General features: G+C 46.3%; 1 protein-coding gene across 1 annotated transcript in view; it reads right to left on the reverse strand.

The window, feature by feature from the left end:
• The window catches only part of LOC149867196 (aryl hydrocarbon receptor-like), a 121,797-nt gene extending 111,200 nt beyond the window's left edge, over positions 1-10,597 (reverse strand). The window contains exons 1-2 of the mRNA XM_090044952.1: positions 9,902-10,597; positions 97-284 (exon numbers count right to left, since the gene is read on the reverse strand). Coding sequence (XP_089901078.1) covers positions 97-284; positions 9,902-9,960 — 247 coding nt within the window. The 5' untranslated portion in view covers positions 9,961-10,597. The remainder of the gene's footprint in view (positions 1-96; positions 285-9,901) is intronic.
• Between the last annotated feature and the right edge of the window lie 5,648 nt (positions 10,598-16,245).

Here is a 16,245-nt window from a genome sequence, read left to right on the forward strand (position 1 = left end):
AGGACAGTACTTGAACTCCTCCAAACACCATAGGGGCAGGAAGGCCTTCCAGTTTCAACAGAGCAGCCTATGTGAAATATTCAGTCTGACACTCACCCACAAAATAGCTTTTCACCTTCAGGTACCCCACAATGAGACGAAGGATGGAGAGTTTATCCAGCCTTGCCTGAACATCCTCAGGGAAGGGCAGCAAGCTGGTCAGTTTGTTCAGTTCCTGGTTAAGACGGTCCCGATGCCGCTTGGATGGGTTAGACTTCACACCTTCAGGAGGTGGCAGCTTGGGGCTAGCAAAGGAGAGAAAAATATAAATAAAAAGGGAGCAAACAGAGTAAGAGCTACATTCTTTGCTGCTAACTCATTTCCAAATACCATTTGAGCTCCAATATAATTGCAAAAACAGACTTAGCCATCTGTTTCAAGAAAACAAGGTATAATGGCAGAAAGAGATGGTGTAGTTCACACTGTGGGACCAAGTCCTGATCTGGGTCCTACACAGTTTTGCTCTAGACCCTTGGCAAGCTTGCTTTTAGAAAAAGCTATTGGGAAGTTGTTTTCCAAGGTAGATTTCAGTCATGAACCCCACACCTCATAAAGGGGTCTCCCAAGGCACCAGTAAATATAGAAGGAAGGAAAAGGGTCAAACTCATAGTTTCACAGTTAGTAGGGTTGTAAGGGACCTAAGCAGATCATCAAATCCGACTTCCTGCCATGGCAGGAAAGAGTACTGGGGTCAAACGACCCCAGCCAGCAAGGTGATTGTCAAGCCTTGTCTTTAAGACCCCCAGGGGAGGAGCCAGCATCACTTTGCTTTGGAACTCATGACGACATGCCTAAGAAAGACTTCACCACAAAGACTGTACTGAGCACAAGATGGGCAGGTAACCACCAAACATGAGAACCTCCAGCTAGCAGCAGAAGCAGTCAAAGCAGGGACTTCAGCACACAGGAGAACAGGGTAAAACGGAGCCTGGCCAGGACAACATCTCCCACCATCCTGCTGAACCCAGTTCAGATCCAAGGAGATCCCAGCCACACACTGAAATATTAGGACCCATGCAATGCTTCCTGCTTTCCTCTCCCTCTGTCATCAGGTCTTGGGGAAGATTCCAGAGAAGAGTCTGCCAGAGACCCCAACTCACAGGAGCAGAAACAACCCAATCAGGGCTTTAGGGCACTAAGAGACTTTGCAACACTTTTTACTGGACTTGCTCTGCCCCATACTAATAGGCTGTTTACTCCACAGCTTCTGGTTCCCTACCCTGTCACCCTCACTGGCTTCCCTTTTGTTTCCATTTAGCTAATACCCTCTTAATTAAAGCCAGAAAAAATAATGACACTAATATGGTACTTATTGTCATCACACAGTTGACTATGCTGGTGGGCTCTGCCCATTCCTCATTCTGAGTCTGTTTTGCCTATTTAGATAGTAAGCTTGGAGCGCAGACCGTCTCTTAGTCTATGTACAGACAGTGCCTTGCTCTTGGGTGGGCTGTTGGCAGTACTGCGGCAACAAGAATAAAGATCCAAGACACTTGTATTTGAACAACTCTTTAAACAGTGAACTCCACTAAAATGAAGTTCAACATCTTGGAGCTAGACAGGCAGACCATAAAAAATGAATGCCCCTTTCTTAACATCCTTTATATCTTACAAGCACTGAAGATCTTCTGACAATAAGTCTGCATGGAAGTCAACAGAAGCACTTGTGCATTGAGGAGTAATGCACAAGTGCTACTCATGCTATTGAGCACGAGTAAAGGCACTAGAGTTTAAGTAACACCAACCACAAGTATTTTATAAATCATAAGAGTGTCTTAAAGATCAGGAGATATTTTTTATATTAGAATATGGGGTGGGGGAGGGAAGAGGGGGAAGACACAGGGAGTAGGGTAAGCACACCTGTATTTGCCTTCTAGTTTCTGAATCTTTAGGATGCATTTGACTCGTTTTTTCAAGCTAGCATACCAATACGGGACTGATGTTCCTAGACAGTACCACTGTATAAATGCATAACAAAAAAAAATAATAAAATCATAAAATTATGCTTAGAAAAGCTGAGGTTTCTACATAATCAGGTGCCTTCCAGAATAAATGCTTTAAAAAAAACAACCCAGATATATCAAGAACTTGCAGTACTGAAATGTGAAGGAATAGGTAACAGAATCCTGGTCCCACTACATTCAGTGGGAGTTTTGTTACCGATTTCACTGGGGCCAGGATATTACCTACTATTCACTGGACTGGGTTTCCCTGCTGACTAATGATTTTTTGGTTTTCAAAAGGAGATTGGAGCCTGGCACTCCGACAGACACATAACCTCCCCCTATTAGATAATCTTTGGGATGGCTCAACTCATATTACTTTAATGTGTTTTATCCCATTGGAAACTCAGTGTACCTCAGTCAATCCTGCAGGTACCCTTGCTGTTTTATGTGGTTTCAGTCAACAAGATCTGCCAGTATAAGGGCAATTTATTAATTGTTAATCTAATATTATTGCCAAGTGTCAGTGGGCAGTAGTGATTCTATGAATGAGGGGGAAATCTGTATTAAATGCGACACAATGAGGCAACTGTTGGATCTCCATTTCAGCAAGTAACTGAAAATACTTCTAAGCAGAGACAGAAAATTATGGCAATATCCATGAAAAATTCTATTTATGTCCTGCTTTGTAACGATAGCCTCTGGAAATATATACCCTACTTCTCACAGAGGCTGAATGAATACAGTCATTGCCAAACTTGCCTGTACATGCTATGTATAACAGATTGGCAGCAGTAGTTTCATGTATTCCACATGAGAGGCTCCCTAAACACTTCTAAAATCATGTGGACATCCTTTGAAAGAAAAAAGTAAAAGATATTTTAATTAGAAGATTAAGTGCTTCATAATTAAGCGTACTTCAGAGAATCCATCACGTACACTGAAGAATCTGTTCACTTAATCTCAGCAGAGATGGGAATAAGAGACACAAAAAATGCACCATAATATTTTTAACCCCAGCCTTTTAGTTAGAAGTGATAAAAAAAAGTCCAAATTTAGTACATGGAACATGATTTTTGTTTCCCTGTTACTCAAATATAACCTAGGAGAATCCAGAAAGAAGAAAAAACAAGGAGAAATAGTATTTTTCCATGTAAAAATAAAAGAAAACCACCATTACTAAATCATATTCTCTTTAAATGATACCTTCACATGGCATGTATGAATGGGTTGCTTTATATTATATAGTATAGTCACTAGATATGTTTGCTATATAGAGGGCCAAGTATCTAGTAAACATGGGAGTCAAGTATCAAACAGCAGAAACCTGCTTAAGTCAATAGTTTATCACCATCTTCTTTAATAGCTGCTTCTTAAACAAGAAGATCAGCGCTTCCAAATCACTTAAGAGCTGCCATATTGGGTTAGACCAACGGTTCATCTAGCCCAGTATCCCATTCCTGATGGTGACAGAAATGAATACTCCTGGAAGAGGTGGATAGACTTGAGTGATCTGTTCATTACCCTCCCTGGTATCCACCATTTCAAGACAAAATTGCTCCATGGGTGAACACTACTTAAGTGAAAGATAGATTGGTTCCTCCCCCCACCTCGCAGCACCACCCGTTTCTTCTTAAATGGAGTCAGAAACTAGCTTACAGAAGTACAATGAATTTATGCTTCCACATGGACTACAATTTTGAAAAAAGCAAGAAAAAGGATCCTTCCCTTTTTAAAAAAAAAATGTTGCTTCTTCCTTAGACCTGAAGAATGGCACTTTATACCCAAAAGCTTGTCTCACAGCAATCTCAACTATTCAGCTGGCCCAATAAAAGATATTGATCATTTTAAAGAAAAATGCAAACCTTGCTTCTCACATAGTTCCTGGAACATCATGGCTACTACAATACTCTGACCCTATTAATTCATGTTAGACATGAAACAAATATCTGGACATGAGGCCTGCTCAATTAAGGCAAAAGAAACTGATTATTTTTCATTCATAGCTGAAATTCCTTCCAGGAGACACAGCCTGAAAGGAAATGGACTCCAGTAATCAAAACTCTATCCTTAGAAACAATAACGCATCGATACATCGAAACAGCTGGAATCTTTTGGTGACTCTGCTACCATGTGTGAAAGTGAAAAACCTCTTGAAAAATCCAGACCAGGTGACAGGGCCTGACTGATAGCACAGCCTGGGCTAACTGCCTCGTGGGGCACACCTGCCTGGAGTTTTGACCGGCAGGCCAAGCCCAGCTAATAACTCCAACTGGTCACATCTGGGACTCCTGACAGGCTGGGAGAGCAGCTTCTCCCTTTATCTCCAGCTGTAGCAACACACGCCAGGCCAGCCAACAGTTCTGACCAAGATGAGCCTCTGTATTCCTGTGCTCTCTGGCTTTCCCACTTACTGACCCTGCTGTGCCCTGTTCTTGGACTTCAGTCTGCCGGGAGTTTCCTTGAATTTGGCACCTTGACAAGCTATTCCCAGGCACTGACCCTGACCATGTTCTGGACTCTGCCCCTGGATTTCTCTCTGGTTCGGTAACTCACTCTCCCTTCCCTGAACCTTGACCCAGTCAGTATTTTGGACTCTGCCCTAGGGTTTCCCCCTTGGACCTGGGAGCTTTGTTCCCAACCCTGACTTAGCTCATGTTTTAGACTACATCTCTGGCTCCTGCCTTCCCTCACTGGCCTAACCACTAGGCAAGTTTGCCTACAACCCCAGACCATTGCACAAAGCTTGAGAATGCTCTGGAGAGGAATCTGTTGCAAAGTCATCAAGATACAGGGAAGCATAAGAAAGAGAAAACAAAACTTAACTTAGGGCGAAGGCTGAAGATGACAACCTCTACAAGAGCTCCCACTTTACCGTGTCAGGTTCAATATTCAGAGTGCTTTAAGGTTGTACTTAATGGATGAGAAAACTGTATACAGGGGCTGGATCCAAATGAATTTTCAACTGCCATGTGGATATAGGAATCCAAAAAGTGGGGAGCATGTAGTGGAGAGCTCACTGGCATAGGAGAGAGACCAGTGGCAGAGATCAGAGCTCTCAGTGGCAAAGAGCTCCCTGCACATGCACTATGCAGATGAATGAGTTGAGGGAGTGACAATATCACTGCATTCCCCCCACCCCAACCTTGATCAGCCACTAGACACTGTGAAAATCTTAAGAGAAGGAGCAGGGATTCAGCTTAGCTGGATGGCTTACTGTGAACTAACTTACAGTCTGCTCCAAGGGGGTTCCTTGGTTATCAATTCTAACAGCTTCACAGCCCCTTTGCAGACTGTCCTGCTTTATGTCCAAAACAGCTGTCCTCTCCTAGTGGTGGAAGGATAGGTCAGGTCAAAGGCTGCTTGACCTCTTTGCTGATGTGAGATGAGCACAACTCCAGGTAAGGTGAGCTCTTTTCAGCAAGGGCACCAAACATGTCACACGGTAGCTTATATTTACTGCCAGTTGGTCCAGCATTTTGAGCCTGCAGCCTTAGGGAAGAGGGAATATTCTTAATAAATTGTCTGTCCCCAGACACAACCAGTCAGCCCTCTTGGATTTGGTTTCCACCAGCCTATACATTCTGAACCTGATTTAGTTAAACAGCTGCATATTTTTCTGAAACCCAATCCTTGCATCATCTGTTCCTGCACAAAAACAACTCTTATTCTAAGCCAACGATACTTTCCAGATCTGATTCCATCGCTAGGGACCTACCAAATTCATAACTGCACGATTTTTGTGAAAACCATGAATTCGAATGGGGTCCACAAAAAAAAAAAAAAATAATGGGCTCACTGCAAAAAACAAACAACCAAACAAAAAACTTACCTGCAAGCAGAGAAAAAGGTGAGAAGCCATGTAGTCGTGGGGGGCAGGGGGATGGCAGGAAGGGCAGGGGACCAATGGCAGAAGGCACAGGCAGGGTGGAGGGCAGAGGGCAAAAGTCAGGGCAGGGGAGAGCATGTTGGGCAGGGAGGCTGCACAAGCAGCTGGACTGTGGTCATGGGCCGGCTTTGGCAGAGAGCCTGAAGACTGCAAGTGGCTGCAACGGGGTCTGCAGACTCCCAGCACAGCTCATTGCATATGCGAACCTACTGCCGGCAACAAGCTGTGCCACAGTTCTGCAGACCCTGGTGCAGCCACTTTTAGCCTTCTGGCTGCTCACTACAACCAGCCCAGGATCATGGTTCAGCTTGAGCATGGCCCTAAACTGCAGCTTAATTACCCTGATTGAGTCTGGGGAGCCATTAACCCAAGCTTAATAATGTATGAATTAATGGTTTAAGCAGGGTGATTTTAGGTCATCTGGCAATCTGCAGGGAGGGGCAGGACTGCCAGGGCCCCTCAGCCAGAGGCGTGGGGGGACCTGCCACACTCAGCCCACATGGGGATCTATCCATGAAATCAGCTGGCCAGCTCCTCATGTGGGGTAGACCCCTTATCCATTGCTCTTCCCTTGCAGTGCAGCTTAGAAACAGCAGAAGTGACTTGCCTTAAGAAGTAAAGAAACAGATTCATGCCTGATATCTGCCAGCCTTTTACTACACTGTATTGTATACCCTAATGAAAGATGTCTTGCATGGAAAAGTTAGTCTAAATTTATTCCAACCATGCAGCTGGTGCAATAAAAGCTCTCACCCTCAAAAAACCTTGCCTCTCTCATTATTCCTGGACCATCATGATTACATCACCCTAACACTACCATATCCCCTTCAGTAACTCCCTAAGTGCTAAATTGCTTTCGAACTGCCCTATTTGACTCAAAGTTATATAACAACAGCCACTTTTGGAGGAAAACAAAACTAACTCTCATCATAGAATCATTGCCATGAATAGAGACAGTAACATCAGGTTACACTTAAAGGTTTTGCAACCTATTAGACTCCCACTTCTCAATACATGCATGAATGTAAGCACTGCAGGTTGCATAAGAGTGCTACCACACATCACAGGTAAAGAACCACTGAACGTCACTTCCCCGTAATTCTGAAAAAAAGGATCACTGCTAGAATCAAGAAACCAAGATCATCCTTCAAACTATGCTGCTTTGCTGTGGTACCTCTCTCTCACCACCTACCAACAGCCCCTGGGTAGTTAGCCCTTTGCTTTATAAAGAAAATTGTACAGTCATCCTGAATAAAATGTTCCCACTCCCCCTTCCTCCAAATTAAGAGCAAAACAAAACAACACAAAACAACTCATCCTGCTTGCTGAGCCTAATAAGTAAATAAATAAGACGGTTGACCGTGGCCTTGAGCACAGAATTTATTAATTCTGAGCTGACACAGAGTCGTGTGTGGTCCTGCTGTCCAGAAAAAGTTTCAGGACCGGAGTCTAAACTCTCAAGAAGGGCAAAATGGGATGTTCTTTCCTAATTCTGTGCCGCTTACTTGATTTTTTTAAAAGCAAGTAAACAAATGAAAACAAATCATCAAAACATCCAGCCTGAACCCTGCCAGCTTACAGAAAACAGCAAAACTTCCCTGCCTCACACACATTTCCATTTTAGTAAGCCTCTCCTCACAGTATGCCCCTGCGATCAAAACCCCAGCGTTATTTTGGATCAGGCTGGGAGGGAAAGTGGATTCCAAAGCCAAGTGCTATTCATGCACTAAAGCAGTGAGATCACTTGCACCCATCTATATAGTATTGGTTAGCAATACAGAGCTTTTGATCCAATCAGTATTGCTGCAACAGTGGAACAGATGCACATACATGAATGACATTCTTACCTCCTGGCACTATACTCCAGCCAGGATAATTGTCTCCTGATTCCCCTAGCCCACACAGTCCCTTAACAGGGGCAGGCTTGAAACACTTTTGTTTTAACACCTAATCGCTATGTGGGAAAGGCTGAGAGCCACTCGTGTAAATGTATTCGACCCACTTTATTATAGTCTTTTTCTAGGCACCCTATCTACTAGTGCCCTGAACAGTCCCATGGCTCAGCAGCGCATGCATCACACTGACACATGGCCTGTTAGCCATTGTATCTCTTGCATGTATATTCCTTGTAATGTCTCAGCGTGCAATTTCTTAAATCCTATCTATTTCATCCCAATTTGCCTGCCCCCCGTGTTGTCCATCTCCCATGCCCTTCTCTAGGGCAGGGGCTGGAAAGCCTGGGACAAGGAGGCCGAAAAAGTTCTTTGGGTAAATGTTGTATCTTTTATTAGACTAAGTAAACAGTTTAGTTGGTCTAATAAAAGATATTGGATTTACCCAAAGAACCTTTTCCATTTATGTCCTTAGACCAACACGGCTACAACCAACGCCCCTAGGACAAGAATGATGTTTAATAGAGCCCCACTTGCAGGACAGCCTGAGAGCAGCTCACAGGGGCATCACTGCCAAATTACTTTGATCCAATGCTGCAAACTTCCATGAGGGACTTCTTATTTCATTGGAGACTTCAAGAAAGGGGAAGCTTACTTGGAAAAGATAACCAAAAAAAAAAAAGAGGGAGGAAGGGGGAATATTCCCTTCCAAACAGGGAAACAACTCTGGCTCTTTCCTGGGAGCTGAGAAGGGAGCAAACCTGATTAACCTGAACTTTGTGCCTGGCTTCGACCAACACAGGGTAGTAGGAGGAGGAGGCAAGGCAGAAATCATGCCCATAGCAATGTGTGTTTCTTTGGGATCCTGTCACAAGCACTCACAGCTGGGGCAGGTGTTTTAGGAGTCAGAGAGCCAAAGGCAGTCAGGGACCTGCCAGGTTTGGAGGGGAGAAGTCCTTTAGAGATCTCCGAGATCTGATCTCATGGGAGAAACCGGGGGATTGGAAGACACCCCTGCAAATGCCCAGAGACAGGAGATGACCTGCATGTGTCAAAAGGGGCTAGATCCAGGGGAGAGGGAAAGCACCCCCCACCCAACCTTTGCAACAAAGCAAGGCTGGAAGCACTGAGCCCTGCCTGCCTTCAGGCAGACCCCAGCCCACCTGCAACATGTAGGCACCTACAGAGATCGGCTGAGTGTGTGTGTGCATGCATGTGTATGTGAGAATGGCTCCAAGCCTGAGCGTGTGCATGCGTGCGTGTGAGAGAGTGTGTATGGCTCCAAGCCCGTGTGTGTGTGTACAGGCATGTCAGAGAGTGTGTATGGCTCCAAGCCCATGTGTGTGCGCGTGCATGTGAGAGAGTGTGTATGGCTCCAAGCCCGTGTGTGTGTGCGCGTGCGTGTGAGAGAGTGTGTATGGCTCCAAGCCCGTGTGTGTGTGCGCGCGCGTGTGAGAGAGTGTGTATGGCTCCAAGCCCGTGTGTGTGTGCGCGCGCGTGTGAGAGAGTGTGCATGGCTCCAAGCCCGTATGTGTGTGCGCGTGTGTGTGAGAGAGTGTGTATGGCTCCAAGCCCGTGTGCGTGTGAGAGAGTGTGTATGGCTCCAAGCCCGTGTGCGTGCGCGTGTGAGAGAGTGTGTATGGCTCCAAGCCCGAGTGTGTGCGCGTGTGAGAGAGTGTGTATGGCTCCAAGCCCGAGTGTGTGCGCGTGCGTGTGAGAGAGTGTGTATGGCTCCAAGCCCGAGTGTGTGCGCGTGCGTGTGAGAGAGTGTGTATGGCTCCAAGCCCGTGTGTGTGTGCACGTGCGTGTGAGAGAGTGTGTATGGCTCCAAGCCCGTGTGCGTGTGCGTGTGAGAGAGTGTGTATGGCTCCAAGCCCGAGTGTGTGCGCGTGCGTGTGAGAGAGTGTGTATGGCTCCAAGCCCGAGTGTGTGCGCGTGCGTGTGAGAGAGTGTGTATGGCTCCAAGCCCGAGTGTGTGTGCGTGCGTGTGAGAGTGTGTATGGCTCCAAGCCCGTGTGCGTGTGAGAGAGTGTGTATGGCTCCAAGCCCGTGTGTGTGTGTGAGAAAGAGAATGGCTCCAAGCGCATGAGTAAGAAGGGCTCCACGCCCGAGTGTGTGTGTGTGTGTGTGACACGCACCTTTTCTGCACCGGCTTCTTCCTCCTCTTCACGGCGTAGCCGCCGCCCGCGGGCAGCATCGCGGCGCAGCCGGGCGCTCGCTCCGTCCGTCCGTCCGTCCGTCGGGCCGGCAGGGCTAGTGGCGCGGGGCGGGCGGCACGAAGCGGCGGAGCCCGGCCCGGCCGCGCGGCCCCTCCGCAGCCATGGAGCCGCCCCCGCCCACGCGCGGCCCCGCAGGGGGCGGGGGCCGGACCCCACGCGGGCTGTCCCGGGACAGGGGCGAGCAGCGCAGCCCGCGCCCGGCGGGAGAAGGAGCCGCCCGGCAGGTGCCTCCCGCCGCCCCGGCCGGGCTCCCTCCCCGTCGGCCCGGCGCCGGCCGCCCCGCTGCAAGGCCGAAGGCAGGTGAGAGCCTCCTGTGGCTGCAGGCTCCCGAGGGCAGCGCAGGGAAACACCCCACCCCGGAAATCCCTGGCCACTGGAGGAGCTGTTTAAGGTGGATCAGGAAGCTGACACCGGGGCCAGGTGCCTTTGCCTGCCACCCACCTGCCCATGGCCGGGCCCGGTTGCCCTCGCCCCCACGCAAGGAATTTACCAGGACAAGACAGGCCAAATCACAGAAGAGGGGCAAAGAAATGTCCCTGCCAACCCTCCAGCCTCCCTCGGGCACCCTCCGGCTCCGCTCTCCTGGGCGGGCTGGACGGTTTTGTGCCCTCAGTGGCACCTGATCCATCCCAGCACGGACCGGGGGAGATCGCAGGCAAGGGGCTGCCCCCGCACACAGGGCTCTCCTGGTGACTTTTCTCCTCCATCCCAAGTGACTGGCAGGGATCCTGGTTTTTTCCGATTTAAAAAAAAAAATCCCCAGTTTTCAGTTTTAAAAAAGTAACCCCCAATCCACATTTTTTCATGATTAAAATCAAACACCATTAATATATAGATCTAGATATAGTGGTGTTTCATTTTAATCGCAGAAAAATGTGGCTTTGGGGTTACTTTCTTTCAACCAAAAATTGCGGATTTTTTTAAATCAGAGAAAACCTGAAGTGCCAGCTCATTTGATGCCAGTGTAATAGGCAGTGTGCTGTAAAGAAGGAAACACAGGGCCATAGTCACAGGCCCTTCTGCATCCATGTTCACCCCTGCCCTATTGTCTCACCCTGCTCTCTGCCTTCCACTTGGAGGCAAAAGGAGCTGGAGTGGAAATGGGCGCTAGAAGGAGGAGGAATTGCCATCCCAACCTACTGCACCTGCCTATGGTTTGAAAGAGGGGCAGCCTTTACACAAGGGTGTCTGCCTCCTGGATCATGGTAAGTACTGCTCCTCATTAGCACATGCCTAATTGCGGGGATTGGGCAATGACAGGTAAGAATACAATTTTTATTGATGACTTGTAATATGTCCGTTTCTAGAAGCCTCCCAAGATTAGACCCCTCTGGTGGTAGGTGCTGCACAGGCACAGGTCCTGCCCCAAACAAAACAGACCAGGCAGAAAAATGTTGGGATAGGAAACAGAAGTTTCCCAAGATGTAATATACCAAGAACACCTGATATATTAGTGAAGAGCTTCCCAAACTTTTTCTTATTGCGTACCCCCTTCCAGATTTACCAGCTGCCAGCATACATACAGTTTATATTTTAACCCTTTAAATGCCTATTGTTATTGTTATAATAAAAATTAAATCTGCCATTACACAATTTCTCCTGCGTAGCCCCCAGAGATGTCAGGGGTATGCGTACCACAGTCTGGGACTCCTCTGTTAGTGGCAGAGCTAGGTATGGTACCCAGGTCTCTTGAATCCTCACCCACAGCCCCATCTATAACATCAAACCATTTTCCCCTAACTCACTGATTTAAAAGGAAAAAAACATTTATTACTGCAGAATGGTATCTTTGCACATAGCAGCCATTTCCATTTAAAGTATCAAGGCTATGTGCGACAAATAACTATAAACATACATAGACAGTGCAACATTTAATATCATGGGACATAGGCCAATGTAGTCACCTTTATTGGGGTCATCCTGGCTTCATTTTAGATGTGATTTGAAGACAAGAATCTTGCACACTTGGTCTGCCATTCAGTTAACTAATATTCCTCCTTATGGCTATAGTGTAAGAGGTTCAGCTTCCTTTCCCAAAGCTGTCCTAAGGCTGTGAGCAGCAAACATTAAATCAGGAGGAATTTCACAGGAAATATCAAGAGTGCAAATCTTTATGAGGAAGCACAAGGGGCATCTCCCCCACCCACTGCTACCAGTCACAAGGCAGTCTGCATACAATACCAGTCATTTACATGGTAGCGGTCATTCATTGAAATAGCTCTTTTTTTTTTTTGGATATTTCCCATCAAGTGCCTTTCCGAAGACTGATTTGACCTTGTAACATTTCTGTTCTATATATTTCTGCAATAGATCATGCCTGAACCTACTCCCAAGCAAGATTCTGCTTAACTCTATTTAATACAATTAGGGAGTTCATGTTTCATAGTATTGATCTCTCTCCAACACTTACAGCTATCAACCTTCTAAAAAAGTGTCTTCAGGACAAGAGAGCGGCTTTTTTTTTAAGAAGCCAAAAACCAACAGAAGGCTGGAAGAAAGCTGCTACTGTATTCTCCCCATCTTATTTCACAGCAGAAAGGAAAAGGGAGATAATACACATCTTCCTTTCTCTCTCAGATAATCTGGAAGGTGAGCATCCAGGAGATGGGCACCTGTTCTAACGGACTATGATCATGTATGAGGACTATCAATAAAAATGTGTAATAATAACAACAACAACAATAATAAAATATGATATGCAATGGCTTTTGTTTGCTATTCTCTTCTCTTTTCAATAGGATATAGGTTCATTGGCCAGAAGAAACCATCTGGGTCATCAGGTCCTGCTTTTGACCACAGGCACTACCTTGTATAATTCCTTTTGTGGGTGTATTGAGCTTTATCTTAAAAGCAATACAGTTTGTTCTCACCCTTACTTCTACTGAAAAGTTTTTTTCAGAACCTCATTGCTGTAGTGATTAGGAATCTTCTTGTAATGCCCAGTTTAAATTTATTCATGACCAATTTATACCCACTGCTCTACAGCCAGCATTGTTCTTTAGCTTAAATTGTTCTTTTCCCTCCCTGGCATCTACTCCCTTGACATACTTATAAACAAGTCACATGGACACATCAAAGCCTTAATTTTACTAGGCTAAACATGCACAGTTTTTCTTGTCTTTTCTTGTCAGGTAGAGTTCACCATTCCGCCAATCATCCAAGTAGCCCATATTTGTTCCTGTTCCAGTTTCAATTTATCTTTCGTGAATAAAGAAGAGCAAAATTGTACTTAATGTTCCAGTTGTGGTCTCACCAGAGGCTCAAACAATGACACTAATTCTTTTCTAGCTATATTGGAAATACTTCTCCTAATACACACTAGGATAACATTCAGCTTTTTACAGCAGCATCACACTGATGGTTCATAGTCATCCCTATGATCAACAAGCTCACAGTTCTTCTCCACCTCTGCTGTTTCCAGTTGATGAGCTTGTAGATCATAGCAGAAGATACTCAATGTATTATTGAATTGCATCCCATTTCTTTATTTTTTCTCTGCCCTTGAACAAAGGGATGTTCAATGAAACTGAAAAGGGGACTGGTGGCTGCCTACAAACTCATCAGGGGAGATCAACAGCAAATAGGTAGAGCCCTTTTCTCCCCAACACCACCTGGGGTGACAAGGAACAATGGTAATAAGCTGATGGAGAATAGGTTTAGGCTAGAGATCAGAAGGTAATATTTTACAGTTAGGGTGGCCAAAATCTGAAACCAACTTCCCTGGGAAGTGATCCTCACCCCTACCTTGGGCAAATTCAGGAGGAGGTTGGATGATCACCTGTCTGGGATCTTGTGAACCCAGCATTCATTCCTGCTTGTGGCAGGGGGTCAGGCTACAAGATCTGTTCAGGTCCCTCCTGACCATAGCTACTATGAAACTATGAGCAAATTCAAAGCTGCTCCAAGGGAGTACTTTTCTCACATGACATGTATTAGATAGCAAAAACTGTTGTCCCAGGACACCTAACGGTGCCTTACAGACATTCGGGGCCCCAGTCTAACTCATGGCACTTTATGTGAAGCACATTGAGTTAGAACCCCCTCCTCCCTTCCCTGCAACCCAACAGACATTCACCTTGGGGTGCAAGGGTGAGAATCAAGCCTGCCCGTACTGGCCCTGGTCTATATATGGGGAGGCTGCTGAACTGCCCCTCTCCCCAGCCCTGCCCCATACCCAGCTCTGGGGCTTTCAGTGGGGGAGGGAGGAAGAAGAGAACAGCATGGAGCCGCCAGCTGGGCTTTGCCGGTCCTAAGCTAGAAGGAAGTGGAATGGAGCCCCCTTGCCTTGCATGCTTCTCCACAGCTACCCCAGCCGAGGTATTGCAAGGAGCTGGACCAAGCCCATTGGGGTGGGGGGCGGGCTCTGTTTCATCTCCTCCTCCCCAGACAGCGTCAGTGTCAGTCGTTATGAGGGGCACTGGCCCCATCAGGGGAGCATGTTCACCCCCATGCACCCCCTACCAGTCGCCTATGAGGCTGGGCAAAGCAGCTACTGCTGCCAGTCTCAAGAGGACCAGCTGGAGCTGGGGGCCGGGGGTAAGGTAGAACAGAGTCCCCTCACTTCAGGGTCCCCCCAGTACCCCAGCTGGGTTATCTAAGGGAGGAGGGACTGCTAGGCAAGAGAGCTCTGTTCCACTCCTTCCCTCCTTTCAGCTCAGGCCAGGCAAAACTCAACTGGCAGCTCCATGCTGCTCCCTTCCTCCTCCCTCCCCTGCACCAGCCCAGCCCTGCCTCTCCATGAAAAATTAAACCTGCAAGAGAATGCAAATTTCCTGAAGCACTCTGCTTTACAGCACCTTAATCTAATACCTAATTTGATGAGGGTTAATTTTTCACGCAATTGGCCATTTTAAAAGCACCCTGCAGCACTGCATGTGTGGTATGTCATAGCTGTTGTGCACTTTCAGGAGCCCAACTGCATGAAAAATATAACTTGTGTAAGCACCCTAAGAGATCAAGTGATTACAAAGAGCTGTTTGTGTTTAGCACCACCCTTTTTTTTTTTTTTCCATATTTCCCAACCTACCAATATCCCTCCAGACTTCCAGATCACAAGAGCCTTCCCCTTTTCTACCCATCTTATCTGTCTATTCAATATAAAGGTACTCTGAGTCATTTCCTCTGCCCCAGGCCAGTACTGGCAAAATAAGCTACCTGCCCTGTTGCAGAATAAAAAACAGGAGATTGATATTAAAAGGAATACAGGACACAAGGAGCTGACCGGAGAAGCAGAATGGATATATGGCAGAACTGGTCCTGTTCATTCACTCCACTCCCAGTCACAATCCACCTCTAAACTCATTGACCTTCACACACACCCAAGACACCACCCAATTATGACCTACAAGATGCTTCAGGTCTGTCCAATGTCATACAGGTTTTATAATAGGGGAACACAGACCAACCCCCTATAAGAGATTTCCAAATGGCAATACCTCATAGTCCCCTTTCCAAGAGCAGCAGTGGGAGTCTTTGTGCTTGGGGTGAATGAGTAAACCAGTATGAGGATCCATGTTACCTATAGGGTTTGGCTGGAAAAACTGACCACATCCAAACTGTTTAGCAAACGAAAATTAGAGTTTTCATTCAGTAAGGGCATTTCTTTTGAGATAAAAAAATGCCTGCTTTGTATGGAAAATATAGGTTTTTCTTCAAAAAAACTCAATACCCACCAAAGCAGTTCTGATTTGAATGTGCTGCTCTGGTGCCTCATGGGGGCTCTAGTTCTGTGGCTTCCTCTCCTTATTCTTGGTAATGGGCCAGCCTGACATACATGTCTTATGATGCAATGCACCTTTGCTAAGATGGGTATCCTGATCCATAATGAAAAATGTAGTCTGAGAAAGACACCTGGCCCCTGGGAAAGAATGGGAGTAGAATGTACCTGAACTGTTAGTCTCTGGAGGCCCCATGTCAGCATCTCCAAATTGAAATAGTTTGACATTCAAATTTTAGCTGACAAACAGACTTGTTTCAGTGGAAGTTTTAAATTACAGATACTTATTTTTGTTCTTGCCAACATTTTCTTCAGAATAAACCCCCAGGTTCCTGCCTGTCCTAATAATACATCTTTGAGAGTTGTGATTCTGGTGTATTATAAGGAACTGTACAAGGAATTATATAAGGAAATAGGATTTACACACCCTCCTGGCTCAAGTCCATGAAAAGATAACCTGTTACCTCTTGTTTTGCATTTCCTTGTAATTCTACCTGATGTTTACAGCTCCCTGTGCTCCTTCCCAGATCCACCTTCCCCCACTGTT

The sequence above is a fragment of the Crocodylus siamensis genome, chromosome 4 (genome assembly GCF_052110815.1).
Source record: "Crocodylus siamensis isolate JL-2025a chromosome 4, ASM5211081v1, whole genome shotgun sequence".
NCBI classification, from domain to species: Eukaryota; Metazoa; Chordata; order Crocodylia; family Crocodylidae; genus Crocodylus; species Crocodylus siamensis.